This window comes from Anser cygnoides, chromosome 6 (genome assembly GCF_040182565.1).
Source record: "Anser cygnoides isolate HZ-2024a breed goose chromosome 6, Taihu_goose_T2T_genome, whole genome shotgun sequence".
Lineage (NCBI taxonomy): Eukaryota > Metazoa > Chordata > Aves > Anseriformes > Anatidae > Anser > Anser cygnoides.
The window spans coordinates 34,588,184-34,605,248 of NC_089878.1; the positions used below are offsets into that span (position 1 = coordinate 34,588,184).

General features: G+C 42.7%; 1 protein-coding gene across 21 annotated transcripts in view; it reads right to left on the minus strand.

Annotated features, from left to right (window-relative positions):
• Positions 1-17,065, minus strand: part of NCKAP5 (NCK associated protein 5) — a 438,779-nt gene that overhangs the window by 198,599 nt on the left and 223,115 nt on the right. For 18 of the 21 annotated variants that reach the window (XR_007169250.2, XM_013186421.3, XM_066999996.1 and 15 more), the window contains one exon: positions 13,743-13,806. The exons of 1 other annotated variant lie outside the window; for it this stretch is intronic. Coding sequence is in view for 19 of the 20 variants with exons in the window: in XM_013186421.3 (XP_013041875.3) it covers positions 13,743-13,806 (64 nt within the window). In the remaining variant the exon portion in view is untranslated. Of the gene's footprint in view, positions 1-10,406; positions 13,689-13,742; positions 13,807-17,065 lie in introns of all 21 variants that reach the window. 2 more of the 21 variants (XM_066999998.1, XM_048079600.2) reach the window with 1 other exon arrangement.

A 17,065-nucleotide genomic window follows, 5' to 3' on the forward strand; every position in this document is an offset into this window, starting at 1 on the left:
ATCAACTTCTCCAAGCTGATTAATCCCCAAGATTAATTACAGTACAATCCACAAAGCTGTGCACGATGTCTCCATCACTTAACGAGCACCGTGTGGCTTACACTTCATGGCTGCAGGCACGACCCTGAGCAGCACCTCTCTGGGCTAGGTCAAGCCGCAGGTTACGGTGGCTGCCATTCCTAGCAGCTATGGATACCAGCCCAAATATAAATCCTTACACTTATAATTCACTCTTGGAACTGCTAATAGAGGTATAACAGTGTATTGCTCAGAACGTGAACTGTGACGGACTGACACCTCCGTGGCAGCCAGCCCACCACCAAACGAGCTTTGAAGTCCCCTGTGCGCGGAGGCAGGCGATGGAGCACTGCCGTGACCCTCGCCACCTCTGCCGTGGTCAGCGTCCCCCTGCTGGGGTTACTGTCACAGCGTAAATTACTTCTGCTTATCTGAAATGAACGTGAGCCTATGCCCAAAGCAAACGTTGTTTTTTTCCCCCCCCGTAACTGACCAACGTGTTTGTTAGATGATATGAACAGCTTCTTTTCTAAATGGCTGAGTGCTCACAGAACAAATGGGCACGTGGCTGAACCAAGCATTTCCCACTTGGATCTGTCTTAGAGAGATAGGAGGTAGGCAGCAGAGCACACACAGGAAAAGCATTAAAAAAATAAATACTAATAATAACTTCTAAGAGTTTTATTTGGTGTAACAGGATAGGCCAGTGGAACTGTGCTTCACCACTCCAGGGACCTCTGGTATTTACTCAGAAGCTAGGAGTAGCACGCATTTCCTGCCCCGATGCTAGGGACAGCGAACATTTCGTCACTGTCTGGACTTCTTATGAATGTATTCGTATTTTCTGCTAATAAATAGGATATCAAGACGCTACCTGAAATAGGTGCCAGGCTAAACGAGAATGAGGACAGAAGATACAGAACCGATCACGATGATTGTCAGAAGTGGTTCAGAAACATCTGCAGTGCCACCATGCCCCCACGGATCTGGGATATGCTGATATTTTAGTTTCCACACACACACTTGTTTTTGCCTTTCTCAGCTGACACACTCAACACCTCCGGCATCACTGTTTTGCTGCTAGCTACCTTTCCATTTAGCATTTCTATTTCCCAGGCTCTTTACAGCATTGCTCATGAACATGTCAGATCTTATTACAATTTTTTCTGTGTTCGCTTGAAGAGTCCATTTATGGCTGGTAAGTAACTGCAAAAAAAGGCACCTTATTTACTCAGCTGTTTCATGCACGTATTCCAGAGGCCTATTGCTTTAGTTTTCTGATGAATGGACCTCTATCATTTTCACTCCTTAAGCACTGCAGGCACTGCTGTAAGCAATGGGGAAATATGGTGCGTTTTTTGTTGGCTGGCACATCTTAAATGGTATTTTTAACAGAGCTGCCACTGCAAAATCTTTATGAGGGCTGATGATGCACTCATCCAGAAGAACTGACATCACTTGCAGAGGCCAGACTGAGTTTGCAAGCCTGGTAGATGGAAGAACTTGAAAGAAAAAAAAAAAGAAAAAAAAACCAAGTTTGCATCGTGTTTTTGATTTGTTCACTGGTCCAACTGGAGTAATTGGAAGACTGTATCACGAACTGATAGCATTTTGCAGAGTCCCTTTTCAGTAATAGGTTCACTTCAATGTCTATTCGAGTTTCCACAGACCAATTTCAGCTCAACGCTAAGCGCCAGCCAGGCTCTACCCCTTTAGTCTCCTTTCCTTACTAGAACAGGTGGGCTAGGTATACTTCTACAGGAGAAGATCAAAAACAGATACAAAGCCTCTGACATCGAGCTCTCTGGTTTTCATTTCCATGTTTATCTATTTACATAGGATATAACTGTTTTGTTGCATCTAACCATAGTTTATTCTAATTTGTTAATTGCACTTAGTCATGTACTCATCTCTCATTTAAGACATGACTAAAAAGTCTGCTATTTTCCAACCTAACAGCAAATGTTGACAATTACAGCTGCTTGATTTTCTTGAAGAAAAATAGAAAAGATGTTTCTTTCTTTATAGAAAGTGCCAACTACTGAAACCAAAGAGTGCAACTTTCCTCTCTGCTGCCTCTTCCACCTTCACACTGGTTGAAAATATCATAGAGAAGGAGGTGCAGCTATTAGGCTGAGAGAAGATCTGTCTCTGAACAATAAAACACTTAACCACATAATTAACATGCCGTGTTCTACCAGTCGAGACCTTCCACGTGCATTTTCTGTTGTGTAGAGCACTAGAATAGGAGTCAGGGGAATCGTGCTAAATTTTTGGTACGCTTTAGCCAGCGCACCAAGGCTTCCCGTCGCTTCCACACAAGGTTCCCTTACAGATGCTTGTAAAAGCAACAGAGTGACCACCCCCGAATCACGAGTGCTCAGCAATGCTTTCGAGATTGCCTGGTTCACAGCCACACCGGGTTTGTCTGTCCACTGGGTGTAAGAAGAGCAAACTACTTGTAATTATGTAGTGCTTAAGCTGTGGCGAGAAAGAAATTTTGCTGTTTATCTCCAAAACAGGAAATTTGCTGTTCACTAATGCTTCTGTGGACCGCTGTAATATATTACTACAGCAAACAACTTCCTATAACTCACTCAAGGCATCAAGCTTGGTATCAATTTTAATACAGGTGAAATATGAACAATTTTTATCTAAATAGGGCTGAAAAGAAAGAGCCCAGCTGCACTGACCACAGAGGCAAAGTCAAACAGAGCTGGGCTCCCTGGAATTAGGCTGCATAAGAGTTTTGGTCAATTTTTCAGCTGTTGTGGGGACAGGGGGATGAATCCCAGCTAGTACTGGTGGCTCTGCCCCTGCCCTGGCATCCAGAACCAAGTCAGGAGCTACACGCGAAGAACAAAACTGAGAGAAGTTTCTTCATCCCATTTGCATTACATTTCCAGAAACTTGATGTTCTTGCTTCCTCAGGGCTCACACGGATATTTCTGTGAACCTGTTTATGCCCCATAAAAAGCTCTTCCTTCTGTAATGCGTTTTACACTCCTCCTTCACACCCTAACTTTCATTCACCTCTTCCTACATGTTCCAGTTTGTGAGCAGGCTTCCCTTACCAGCTGATGTAACATACAGCTGCTGAATGCAACCAACAACTCTGAAAAACCAGTTTTAGCATGAAAATACTTTTCAGCTTTTGATTTAAGGCACATCTTTTCGTACAGTATCGCCCACATCACAAGTTTTCCATCTGAGGGGGTAACATCACCTCAGCAACATCTGCTGGGCAATTGTACGTAGCACAAGATTTCCAACAACAGCCTGGGAATCCTGACCTGCTCCTCCAGCGACAGCCATGGGGAAAGTTTTTTTTAACTGGAAAACTCTGCCAGTCAGTGCTCCAGGGCGCTTGTTAATGGATACTACCAGAAACAGGATGTTCCCAAGAGATAACAATTTTCCTCTGACACTCAGAAATCATTTCTAAATAAGCAGTGTCACCATGGATGCCAATCACAAATCTGCAGTGTAAAGATGTAATTACAAAATGCCTGCTGCACGGCCTGTGCATACTGAGCCAAATTCCCTCTCGGTATTCATCCCAAGTGGCTGGGCTGATTACCCACAGCACATCAGTACCCCCGGGCTCCAAATGGCTCTCAGCACTACTTACAAGCGTAGTAAGATCCTGCCTCTTCCCCAGCGAGTTCACTACCTACGCTGGCAATCGCACAGCCAGCAGAAGAGTCAGAATAGAGGCGGTTTGACAAATAAGCTATTTGGATCAGACATTAAGCATTTTCCAAGATTATAAAAGAATTCGGTGGCGGAGGTAGTATTCTGCCTTGTACAATGCTAAAGCTAAAGAAGAATATGACCTTTAATGAGAACAGTGAGTAGGGATTTTATCCACCTGGTTATCTGAAGTCCACAGCAGTTATTGGAAAGAAAGAGCGGCTTATCAGCACGGTTTGGAGAATGAGTGAAAGCCGCTTCACAGCCAGGTACGGCCCTGTATCAGGCCTGGTACTTTTATTTGTATTAGTTTCCAGAATAACTGCAGAGTGCATCATGCCAAGTGGTATGGAAATAACACAGTCCAAACATCACAGTCATTCCCACAGTCTAGACAGTCTCCTCTCGCAGGACATTTAAGCAAGTCTGATCACCAATTCCAGACTTGGAAAACTATGTCATGAGATCTTCGTTATGAAAGATCCCATAGAATACCAAAAGATGCTTTATCACAATGCAATGAGCATAGAGCCAAAACAAACATAAAGTATGTAAAAGCAAATTCCTGACAAAGCAAAAACTGAATTAAAGATTATGAGACTGAAGTAGGGCGGAAAAGAGAGGAAGAATCATAGTTGATAGCTCAAGCCATACGGATCTATGCAAAGCTATGTAAGTTTATTGTACAATTTCCTCATTCTATTTTAATATTTCTTTTAAACCTTGAACCAAAGTTGCAGAGAGTAAGGTGATTACGAAATGCCAAGAGGAAAAAGCAACAAACAAACAAAAACAAAGCAAACCTTTGCTTAATGGCATAAAGAACAGTCACAAGTTCAAGTCTTGCTCTGGTTGCTGTGACTAGTTTTCACATCTACTCAAAAAGTGCTCCGTGCCCTGAAACAAGCAAATAGTTCTTTCCAGTTTCTCGTATCTCTGTTTCACTCATCTCCAATAGACTATTTTCTGTCTACATATGTTCTGGGAACCGGACAAGACACTGATACATTTTGATGTTACCTTGGTGCTGCAGAACTCAAGTATGGACCAGGACTCCATTGCACGAGATGCTGAACAGAGCTGGCGCAGTACAGTTTTACTCTAATACCATGCAATCTAAAGCAGTGCTTGAGCTGACTCATTCTAAGGGTCAGCACCAACTTAATGGTACAAGCTCCAAGAGCGCCGCATTCATTTAAATAAATGGGCATTTAATGGAATCACAACTGAGCAATACTCTTGGTACATAAACTTTGTCCTTCCTCATGCAGAAACTTTGTTTCTCTCTCTCCTGATAACCTTTTCTTCCACATTTGGAAAATAAGGTCATTCTGCTGGACCCAGACAAAAAAGCGCCTTGGTTTGTGTATTACCTAGTGCCACATACCAAAAAAAAAAAAAAAAGTTATATTTCAGTTCACATTTCTATGATAACAACAATGAAGAAATTTAAACCTTACTTTCTCCATCTCTCCAGCACTGAAAATGCTCACTGACATTGGTTGGCTTGATTAGACAGAGGCAAATTTAGGGAATCAGTATTGCTGCATGGCCGCACCCTCTCTGCCTTGTTTTAGCCATGTTCTATGCAACAAATCAGTAACCAGCTCCAATTGCCATGAGGGCAACTGCAATGCAACAACCCAGAGAACCACTGGAAGAGTTGATACAGATGCTGTAACAGGAAGAAGTTGCAATTTTTCGGAGGGATATTGTGACCAAAGCTGCATCAATGGACTGAAACCAGTACGACAACAGTTTTTCTTTGGTCTTACAAGAGGGCCTACAAGACTTGAGAACAAATCCTAAAAATACTAACAAAGAGGTTTATTTAAAACAAACAAACAAAAAAAAACAACACCAAGTATATCACAGGGGTTTTGCTCCCATTAATCTGTATAAATTTACCTTCCCAGTTTGCAGGAAACTCCAACTGTTGGCCCACTTTATCCATTCACCCTTCCTCTTCAGACCCTCAGACGCTGCGACTAATTCAGCGCTAGCCGAGATTGCTTTCCGGCATTAGAGAAAAGCTGACCGTAAACACTCTGCCTGTTCGGGCTGCAGAACGACGGCTCTATTCAGGTCATCCTTGCAAGAATATTAATCCAGTGAGTGTGCAGCTTCCCGGAGTCAACTCATGCCATTGCCTGGAGGAGTTCAGGATTGCGGAGCTTAACCTTTGATATGAAAATGGCTACAATTCACTGTTATTAGTGCATGTGCGCATCACTCCTGTTAGGCAGTGAGGTATTGCCTAGAGCGGGGTACAGCTGTTTCGAGTCATAAAGTGGGATTTGCTTCACGTTGAAGCCAACTGCCGCTCTGATGGCAAATATATCCACAGATACTATGAGCCTGCACGTGCTTTTTCAGTGCTGCCTTCAACATCCCCCGCCTTTGTTATTTAATGTATAAGTGGCAATTTCCACTTGAGGGCAATTTAGTTTATGACATACTTTCTACAGATTGCCTCTTTCAGACCTTATATAAATGCATTTTGTATATGTATATTTTCTCTGTTCAATGATTCTTATATAATGCTATTTCTCTCTTTTTTATGTTGACTAAATACTTCCAGAGACTTGTTGGAGAGAGACACCACTTTTGGTAGATCCCAGCAGGAGAGGCAAAATTTATTTCTGGTCCTTTGGATTTAACAGTGGTCTTCCTCAGTGCTGGCACCTACAGCAGCATCCCAGGCAAGCGCAGCAAGAGAATACCAAAACTGAGGACAGCGTATCGCTGCCTCTACAGTGCCAAATACCAAGAGTCCCCACAAAGCTCAGCTTATTTTCAAATACCATACTTAATATTTTCCAACTCAGAAACAAAACAAACAAAAACCCATAAATTCCAGTGAACCAAAAACGACTGAGTTTGTATTCTGCTTTTACAGTAAGTCACATATTCTGCGCTTGAACAGATGGTTTGTTTTTTAACAGGGCTTTGGACATAGGTGTTATTTTAAGTGAACGTAGCTCCCTCTCCTGGTTGAAAGCCAGATTCAGAAAGGCCACTAACTGGGGCAGGGGGAATTGTCCAGCATCTTTTTATCACTGTATATGCTCACACGATTTCTATTACATTTTAAATGACAAGACTGAAAGTAAATTGGTTTTAACGAATATGTTCCTTAAAATTTGTTGTTCAATTTGGTGACCAAACCAGGCTCTGAAATTAATTAACCAGGAACTGACATAGGCCTGAAAGGCAGAATTATTCTAAGCAGACATAATCAGGCTTTTAATACTTCAATTTCAGAAGAGTGAGCAATTTATTTATTTTTAGCTTTAAAATAACTCTTGAAAGGTCTAACTACCTTAACTCACGAAGAATCCTTAGATTCATAAAGTCCATTAAATAAAATAAAAAAAAGAAAATGTCTATGTGCTTGCAAATTTGAAGAAACCAAACCAAACCAAACACACACACACATATATATATATATATATATACACACACATACATACATGCACAGACACACTTAGGATGTGTAAGGATCTAAAAAGAACTAAAATACTTTCCTGGATTACAAATTCTAAAACAACTGAAGATGAAACTGCCAAGTTGTGGATGAGGACATTTGGCCTAATGAGGTCTGGACAATTAATGAGGTCCAGGAGCATTAAAGCAGGTTTGCAGAGAATTTCAATAGCCATTATTGATGTTAACTACTACTAATGCCACCTAGTTTCTCTGACGGCCGTATGACAAAGTTTCTAAGAAAAACGAGCTAGACAGCATGGTTGGTTGTATAAATACACAGCTTCACGGAGAAGGCACGAGGGTCAGACTGCTCCTTTCTGGCTCAGGATGTTGAATATTCAAAGCGACATTCTACAACAGCAGCTTTGCCTCTCTCCCTCTCTGCTACTTTCTAATTAGAGCACAGATAGATGATTTCATAGATGTAAGGACCCAGAAGTTGGGAAAGATAATTTAGCCTTTTGTACCTCATCTTTAACACTTCATTTATTACTAAATATCATCTATTTTTGCATGACCCGGGTGCTTCTGCAGCTCTCCCGGCTGCCCCTGGCCATGGTGCAGACCCATCACACCGATGACAGCGAGTGCCCCCCGGCCGCGGCACCGCATCGCATCGCGCTGCCATCCGTCAGGCTGGAGCTCACGCACAACCTCACGATTCCCTCTCGGGCGTAAGGGCAAGGTGCCTGGTGCAGATGTGAGGGGCTGAGCTTCTGAAAATGCTGCCTGCGCTCCTTTTAAGAGGGCTCCCTGCTTGATGATTAGCAGGACAGTGTGAGCATCAGCTTCGGCACTGAGCACACAGCTGGAATGTGGCACAAGACAGGGTGCCTGGACTGCGCTGGGAGCCAGGAGAGGTACACGCAGCTTTTTGGAGGGGAAACAGGTGCAGAAAAAGGGCAACTTCCTATAATCATGGCCTGCCTCTATAAATGCGCATTTCCACCTTCCTGCAAAAAAAAAGACGGAGATTTAACTTTCTATTTCCGACTTCATTTCACTTCAGCTCAACAAAGCATCGTCAGGCAGGGCTCTGATCTCCTCTTTCTTCTCACCAAAACCTTATACCTACGTTAAAGTGAAAGAGGAAACAACTGAAATTACACACAAAACAACCTGGAGCTCGGAAAAGTAGAGAATACGGTCAGAGTCTCTACTGATTTTAATAAGATTTCAATCAAGACCTTTTCTGCACTCTTGCACATCCGTCTCCATGTGAATGCTCCAGTTCAGCAGCCCATGATGAGAAGAGGGAGCAAGAGAGAGATCTTATCACAGCTGATTACATTAGAAGTTCAGCTTCAATCTGGGAAAAAGACTGGTTTGCATTTCAATCCCAGCGGTTTTGCAAGAGGCTGTTATGTATATCTAAAAAATTACATTTAAAAAAGTTGTAACAAGCAAAAGTGACTCCGTTCCTAGTAATAATGGGGTATCTTACTGCAGGAAGACTTTTCCTGCTTTTCCCTTTTACTTCTTCCACTCTTTAAAACTTGCAGTCTCTAGTATTTTATAGCAAAAACTGTTTGTAAAGCAAGAATTGTGCTGATCGCATCAGAACTCATTAATATAACTTGTTTTTCCATTATTAGCACCATCTGAGCCTGTTGAAAGCCTTAACCAGGGCTTTAATTTTTCCACAGAGAGCTTTAAATTAATTAGTGGTTTACATGCTAACAAAGAATCTGATACATTCATAAATCAATCTAATGCAGAAGGATTACCAGAGGGTGGAAACCTATTCAGTGGGGACCTCACATTCAGTTAACATGGTGGTTTTTAACAAAAGGGTGCAGGTGTGGAATAGACAGACACCGGGAAGAGCCCATGATAATCACTTTGCATCACTTAAATACGCAGCGGGACACATGGTAAATCAGAGCCTAGGGCCCACCCTAAGTGAAAGCCATGTACACATAAAAGGCACCATCATCCCACTTTAACCTTCACAGCTAAATTGCCAAAGTGGCACAATTTCTTTTGTGTAGGTTACAGGCCACTGAACTAATGGAAAATAGAGTAGATTTAAAGTACTTGGATGCAGAAGTACAAACTAATGAAGCAACCCTGTAACATGTACGCATATAAAAGGATCGAATAAATAAAATATTGAACTTTTTCTAGGTAATTATTAATTGAAGTTATTAAAACATGATGTAATTCTGTGTATGTCTGGTTCACTCGAGGTATTTAATCTAGACGTCTGCTAACACAACACTTAATCTATCACAAGGACTCTTCTATGTAACTATGGAATAGTTTTTCTTGTATTTTTCCTAACCCGGCATTGTTCACTGTTAATAAAATCTCACAAGAATGAACGCTTTTCCTGGTATTGTTCTGTGTCCTAAAGCTCCAGTCCAAAGTCCCCAAAGTCGGGCACTTAAAGTTTGGTAAAAATATTTGGATTTAATGAGTCAAAAAAAAAAAAAAGAGAACTGACTAAAACAGTTTCTAGTTTTTATGATCTTTTGGAATAAACACTTCATCTATTTTGAAAGCTGTTAATTTTAATAATGGAGACACGTGCACAGTCTCCATCATATTCATACACACTGCACACACATGAAGTGATCGTATTCTTTTCCTTTACAGAAAGGTAAAATATCTTTGATGAGTCAGAATTAACATGACTAAGAAAATTTCTAAAATGCACATTAAAGAACTGAAGGCCACAAGCAAAAGAGCCACACCGCGGCTAGGCTCACTGCTGCTAGTGCTTCTAGTAGCTTGACTGGCAGCAGAGCAGATGTGCCTTCTGGTAATGACTAATCATTAATATTTACTGATGAGAAACTTGAGCAAATGTCAGGTATTCACAGTCTAAATTTATTTGGTTCTCCTCATTCAAACAATTTATAAATACACGTTCATGCAATCTTATGTATGAGGTATCAGATTTCCACACAACCATACGGAAAAAAGGGGATCTCAGAGTCAACTCATATATTTTTGGTGATGAACGCTAGTCTTGAAATGCAAGACTTTCATTTATTCTCTTCTTTAGAGTATCTTCTGGTACATATCTACTTCCAATAATCCAGTCATGAAAAATACAACTCTGGGACATATGAAAAAATACATTTCTACAGGGACTGTTGTGGAGCAGACACTGGTATCGCACACAGTACAGCATGCCTGATCTTTTAGCCTTAGCTTTATAAAAGGTCTCCTCATAAAAACCAGATTCCGTCATCACTCACCGTGTTATTTACACAGATGTGCAAATCCATTCTTGAGCAAAGATATCACAGCTTAACTAGGTTCCACAGCACGTGCTTAGTGTTGACTGTTTGTTGTTGTTTCTGTGTCCGAGCAGGCCTCGCCGCAGCGGTTCCTGTGCTGGTGGGTGAGGGCGAGCACAAGCCTCTCCTGCCTCGGCTTCCAGGGACCGCACGCGAAACGCAGCAGCTGGCTGCGAGTACCGCAGATACTAACTGACGGCCCCCCGCGCAGGGAAGCAAGTCATAAATAGCGTATTCTCCACATGATTCCTGCAGGGAAGGCAACAGTGAAGTCTACGCACAACCTTCTCACACTGCGATCAAACAGGCGCCAAACGGAAAGCAGGCAGGACAGGCCGAACCCGCCGGCACCGTGCGCTGTCCTGCAGCCACGCGGTGCCAGGGACAAACGCCTCTGGCCCTCTGACTCTGTTCGCCCTAGAAGTGGCCGTGGGTTGGTGTAATGCCACTGCTTCTTACCCTCATGACCCTTCTGTATCACAAAACCCAAATTTTTTTTTTTTTTTTTGAAGTAAGGAAGGAGCACCGGCACGGTACTAAACGAGGTGCCCCCTGCAGAAGGCTCGGTGATGTTTCGTGCGGTTTGCAGAGGCAGGAGAGGCAGCACGGCTCTTCCTGCAGGCTGCTTTCCACCTACCCCACACCGTGTACGAATAATGCTCCATGCGAGACAGCACGGTGCTAATGGCGGCAACTGCCGTCACCCCTGCCCTTCCCAAACGAAGGCGTTAGCTCACTGAAAGGCCAAAGCCAAAGGCTTGCTCTGCCCAAAATCCCCCTCCAAAATTTCCCTGTGCATCTTACCTGAGAACGTGCCCTGAGACCGCCCTGTGGCGCGGGCTCCGTGCTCCACGAATACAGCCTACCTGAGTTACTTGGCCCACAGCTTCGCCTGCATTCAGATACTCCATCTCCTGGACCCATACTGCTTCCGCACTGCTCACAGCTGAGTTCATTAATGTTAATTAATGACTGCTGTGTTTCATATTAAAATTACCGGTTCTGAGCTCTGAGACACCGGCAAGTTTCCATACATCAGCTGCTTCAAAGCAATTGTCTCTACAGGCGCGCTCTGCCTCGGCAGTAGTTGCAGGATAATTGTGGAAATGACCCCTCGGGAAGAGCAGGAAAACAGTCTGATATTTACCTTGGGGAGAGACTGCACCCCTGGGGAGCTACCTGTCAGCTCGTAATGGGTTACAGCACTCAGCCTTGCAACCAATTATCCAAAATCACACTCTGCTTAGCAGTGCCATGTGAGGAATCTCACAAGCCCGCAGTAAAAGGCACCCGGAGTGCCTGACCCCTAGGAGGTGAAACCACCAGGTGGGTGCAACACCAAGGCCAGAAGCCCACGCCTGGGGCTCTTCCAGGGCCCTGCTGCAGCCCCATGCTGCCCTCTCCCAAAGGCATGTTATCGTCTCTAAGCTGCTGAGAGCTGCTGGGACAGAGGAAGCTCGATTCCCGTTATTCTGTGCAGTTCCTTGAGTCCAAAAAGTATATAAGCAAAAGTTATTGAACAGTAAATAAAAGGAATTGTAACGGTCTTTGAATCTGAGTGTCATTTGTCAGGCAGTGAGGTCTTGCAGCAGTTCACTTGTTATGACAACTGTTCTTCCACCATAAATTACTTCAGGACAGTGACAACCTACAAATTATAGGTTTTCTACTGAAAATAGGGGGTCTCTGGAATCACATATACCAAAAGCATTACCAGGTCTAGAAGGTTAATCACTGTTGCTTATTTCATGAAGTTCTGAATTATCCCGCTAAGTGTATTTTACATGCAATATATTATATTAGTTCTACGCCTCCAAGGGAAAGATAGTTTAAAAAAATTAAAGGAAACACTTCAAATACAGTAAACAGCTCTTTTCAGATTTTGAAAATTGTTTATGCTGGAAACTAAAATGCAATTCTAAACCCCATGCCTGATCTTTGCCATCCTTCCTGAGGCAAAATCCCGTCTGAAGTCAGCAGGAGTTGTATCGTGGTTATAGACTGCTGGATTACGGCTCAACGTGACAGAAGTTTGCTTCTCAGTTCCTAGAGAACTTCTGCCCCAACACACACACCATAACCAAGTGCCCAATCTGCCTGACTGCTTAACTCTCAAAAGTTTCTGGTGGCCAAATCAGCCACAGCGCAGACCAAAGGGGGCTGTCTTGGGGCAGTGTTTGTACCATGCCTGGCACACAGCAGGGGTTCGGTGCAAATCCCCCTGCCCTCCTTCCCCTCACTACAAGCCGTGGGGATTGCCAAGGCTCCTGTCCCTGCAGAGTCCCCTGTCAGCCACCCCGACTCTGTTCTGGAGCTGCACGTGGCTATCGTCATATGGTTCATGGCAGGTTTCTCCTACCTGTCACCCACATCCCTCCAAATCTTGTTGCATTGCATCGATCACTAATAATGATTTATAAAATGCACTCACTGGAGGCAGCTGGGATTTTAAGGACCTTGAATCACACAGCTAACTGAGTATGCAGACCCTCTACAGCTTCTCTCCACCAGGTTAAACAAGCTTTGCCCCCAAATTATTTCACAGCCAACTATGAGATTCACTCAGATCAACAGCAGCTTCCAGAGTACGTCTGAGGGAGCTCGTTTGGGTTTTGAATTTGTCTGCTTTATTATCCCATGGAAGCCTATGACATCTTACCCAAAGACAGGGACAAACAAGCTTCTTAACAGATGGGAAGAGTTCCTCAGATATTAAGTAATTAAGCACATTCTGTACATGTTGGCTCCAAAAGAAAATTGTTTTGAAGAGATAAGGCACTCTATTAATCGAGAGCTCTGGTTAACCAAAAATCAGTCACTTCAATTTTTGCTCACAAGCCTAATCTCAAACTGCTGTGTGAAAAATGAAGATATAAAGAGCATTACATGATTTACAAATTGATTGAATTGACTTTTTTTTTTTTTTTTTTAGTTTCCATGTTTGCATTCTTCCATTTTTCTGCAGTTGGCCAAGATTTAACAGGCAACTAAATCTATGGCATTTTGATCTGAAATTGCCCTTCTGTGCTCATGGTCTTGCTTGCCTTGCTTCCCAATCCAGTAAGCACCATCAGCAGGGAAATAGGAACAGCTTTTCGCTACCGCAGCTTTCCCCAGAAGCCAAGATAGAGCTTTGAGTTTCCTCAGAGGTACGAATGCATGGTTGGCACCCATCGATACAGCCACGACTGCCTTAATATTCGGGTGTTCATCTTCAGCAAGACGAAATGGACCTAAGGCCTGGACAGAAGCAGTAAAGTAAGAATCGCAAAGCAGACGGTTGCTGCAGCTTACCATGGTTCCTTCACTCTTACTTTGTGCAACTTCTCGCTGCAGCCGAGCCACAGACAGCTTCTCCCTACGGAAAGAAAAGCGTGTGAATAGCATTTCATTTGTCACTGGCGGAGAGGACGCACCACATCCACGTTACGGTGGCGTTCCTGCACGTCGCTTGGGTAACCCTCCTGGCAGAGCTCTGCCATATTTCTTTGAGGTATTTAACGGCTGTGTTATTGTTTCATTTTGTGGCAGTCTGACAGAACCAACAATAAATCAACAGAATCTCATCATCATTTGCTCCGTTCAAACACCAAAACAGCTCATCACGCCGCTGGTGCGGAAGCAGACCATGCAAATCAGGCCGTGTGATTTGTTTTCCTGCAGCCTTGCACATCAGCCTTTTCTGCACTACATTACCACAAGATAGAAGACTGATAAATTATCCGTAAATGTATGCATAAAATTATAAAAAAAAAAAAGTTCAATTCCTAAACATACTGTACATATTTTGCAATTTTATTCTTTTTACTAATATTTTTTTGGTATAAGGCCCTTACCCAAATCTTCCTCTTGACTCATATAGCAACTAACTTGCTTAATTAAGAATTTGGCAATCACAACACAATTTCTTCTGAAAAGTTGTAAGAAAGGAATGGAATTACGTTTTTAGTATATGTAGAAAGGGAGAGATTTTCACAGTGTATGGACTGGGAGAATGCAGCACGTACCAAGTATGTGAACTACAAAACCCAGACACTGCAAAGCGGGGCAGAACCTGCCACTGCAGGGGGGGAAAGGAAGAGAGGAATTTACTTCGGAAGCTCAGCAAAACAGAAAATACCTTATGGAACAGCTGGGACTTAAGCAACCTCTCACAATTTAAAATGGATTTAAGAAAAACAAAGACACTTTTCCAAGCAGGCTATTTTTAAAGAACACCTATTTTTGAAAGAAAAGCACCCTGCAGAAATGTCAGAGGAATTTACTAGCATGTGAAAAATTTATCAGAACACAACGAAACATAAAATTTGCAGATGAATAAATTCTTTACGAAGACCAGCTTTGAAAACTTCTGGCAAAATGATTTGTAAAATGGAACATAACCATTACCAAGATAGAAATTTTCCATTTAAATGGAAAATGTACTACCAGCAGGGTGCCGGGCTGGGAGCACCCGGCTCTGCCCCATGGCGTGGGAGACCCATCAGGAACAAAATCCCTCCTTGTTCAGGAGGTCCCAAATGGTCAGAGTAATAGTAGGCATGGGTAATATTGTGATCTGTAAACGTATACAATGCTGAAAAAACTGAGTATTGGCAAAACCTAAACACAACGCAGCCACCACCCTGTGGAAGCTGCATTTATGTTAGTGCAGAATGATATTTAGATGCTTTTTTGAACATGTGAAAAATGACTGAAAGTGGAAGAGTGCCACTAATAAAACACACATAGCCTTAACGCAAGTATCCTACAAACTGCTTCTAAAACATGTAACCCTCCCTCTTCCCTGCTTGGTCAGTGTCACACTATCACATAGTATCACAAATTACAAAATTGGTTAAACCTATTTTAAGAATGTAGTTCATCTGCTAGAAATAGCCAGCTGCCTTTTTGCGCTGGTTCAGTGCCCTAATGTGTTTTAGTGGAAAAAGCTAGTATACCCTTTGAGGGGGAGTTGACTTTTTAATTGCAAAACAAATGCCTGAAGATATTTTATGAGAAAAGATGTAGGGAAACAAACAAACAAAAAACCCGCAAACCAGTCTTCCATGTACTTCCAATCTGCATACGTTTAGTTATTCCTCCTGAATGAGGACAACTGCTTTTCCCTCTCTGTTTTTTACCTCTAACAGAGATTTATTTACACATTTCTGGAATTCTGTAGCTTTTATAAAGCTAAATTCTTTTCAAGCTCCATCAGCAAAGAGAGCTGCTCTTAATGAGATCCAATTTTCACCATTCTTACAGGGTCAGAGTCAGAGAGGGCTTCTTACAATTTTCCCAGCAAAGGAGAGCAGAGCCAGGCGTTCCCATACTGCGCCTACAACACCCCTGCTATTGGGAACGACCTTTCAACAGCAGAAAGCAACAAATAAACCAGATTATCATGTACAGGATAACCTGCAACAGGGGATGCAGAAGAGCAATCTGTTGCAGCAGCATCTAAAAATAAGCAAACAGAGACAGGCGAGCTCCATGCTCCCTGTTCAGAGGGGTCCCAGTGCGCTTTCTCCCTTCCTCCGGGTGAAGGAGCTGGGCATGGGCCACCAGCCCGAAGCAGATGGTTGTCCTCATCTATGCAGGACACACCGTGTGCCCCAGACCACGGTAATCCCTTGGGTAAGTCCATCCAGTTTCATTTGGGACACTGCCCGCAGTGAGCCGCTTCCCATTACCTCCGTGTAAATACACACCAGTACCACGGGTGAGAAATGTGGTCGAAATCCTGCCGTGAGCCAACAGCGTTTAGCACCAATTTGCAGCACTGGAAGTTTTTGTGTAAGCTACGAGACAAGGGAGAAGCGAGACCTTTGTGTGCAAGCACGACCAAATCACCCAGTTCGTCCTCAGCACAGTGAGAGTTTTCATTTCTTTTTTTTTTTTTAACCAGTGTTACAATTGGACAAGCACTTTTACTATGACTGAGCTGCAAAAATAATAAGCTTTCGGCTACTTTAGCCTTTCAGATGCAAAGAACGTTTGACATGCAGCTTCAACGTTAATCTTGTTTTCTTAATCTTTGCTTCTAAATAGGAAAAAAATCTGTAGTGTTGCTTTGTGGCTATATGGCTTTATTTATTTTTAATCAAGCATGTTTCATCCCTATAGCATGATTAATTAACAAAGTTAATTAGCAACTATAGCCAACCTACAAGAAAACAGAGTCCTTCTGAGGATTTAAAAAATCTAAAACATGTTCATTGAGAACTTCTCATGTTTGCTTTGGATAAACTACCAAATGATAAAAGGTTTACAAAAATGTTCTTTGAAAGCACAGTTTATGCTCTTAAATTTGAATACTTGCATTGTAAGTGGCAAAACTCCCAGCCAAGGCCTTTGCAAAGAGATAATTAAAGGAGCCAAACAAGGATGCAATTATATCCTTTCCAGATGGAAGCAAGCACGCAAGTGTTCAGTGTGTGGATGTAAGAAAGGTACATTTCAAGTCTCAGTATCCCAACTAGATTTTGCAGTAGCTTGTTCTAAAAAACAACAGTTTGAGGAAAGCCCATTTAGTCCAAGAAAAACATGAGCGTTTTAAATAATCCTGCACATGCTAAACTCTCCTCAAACCGACGTTTCTCCTCCTCTCTTCCCCACCAGCGAGACTCCATCAG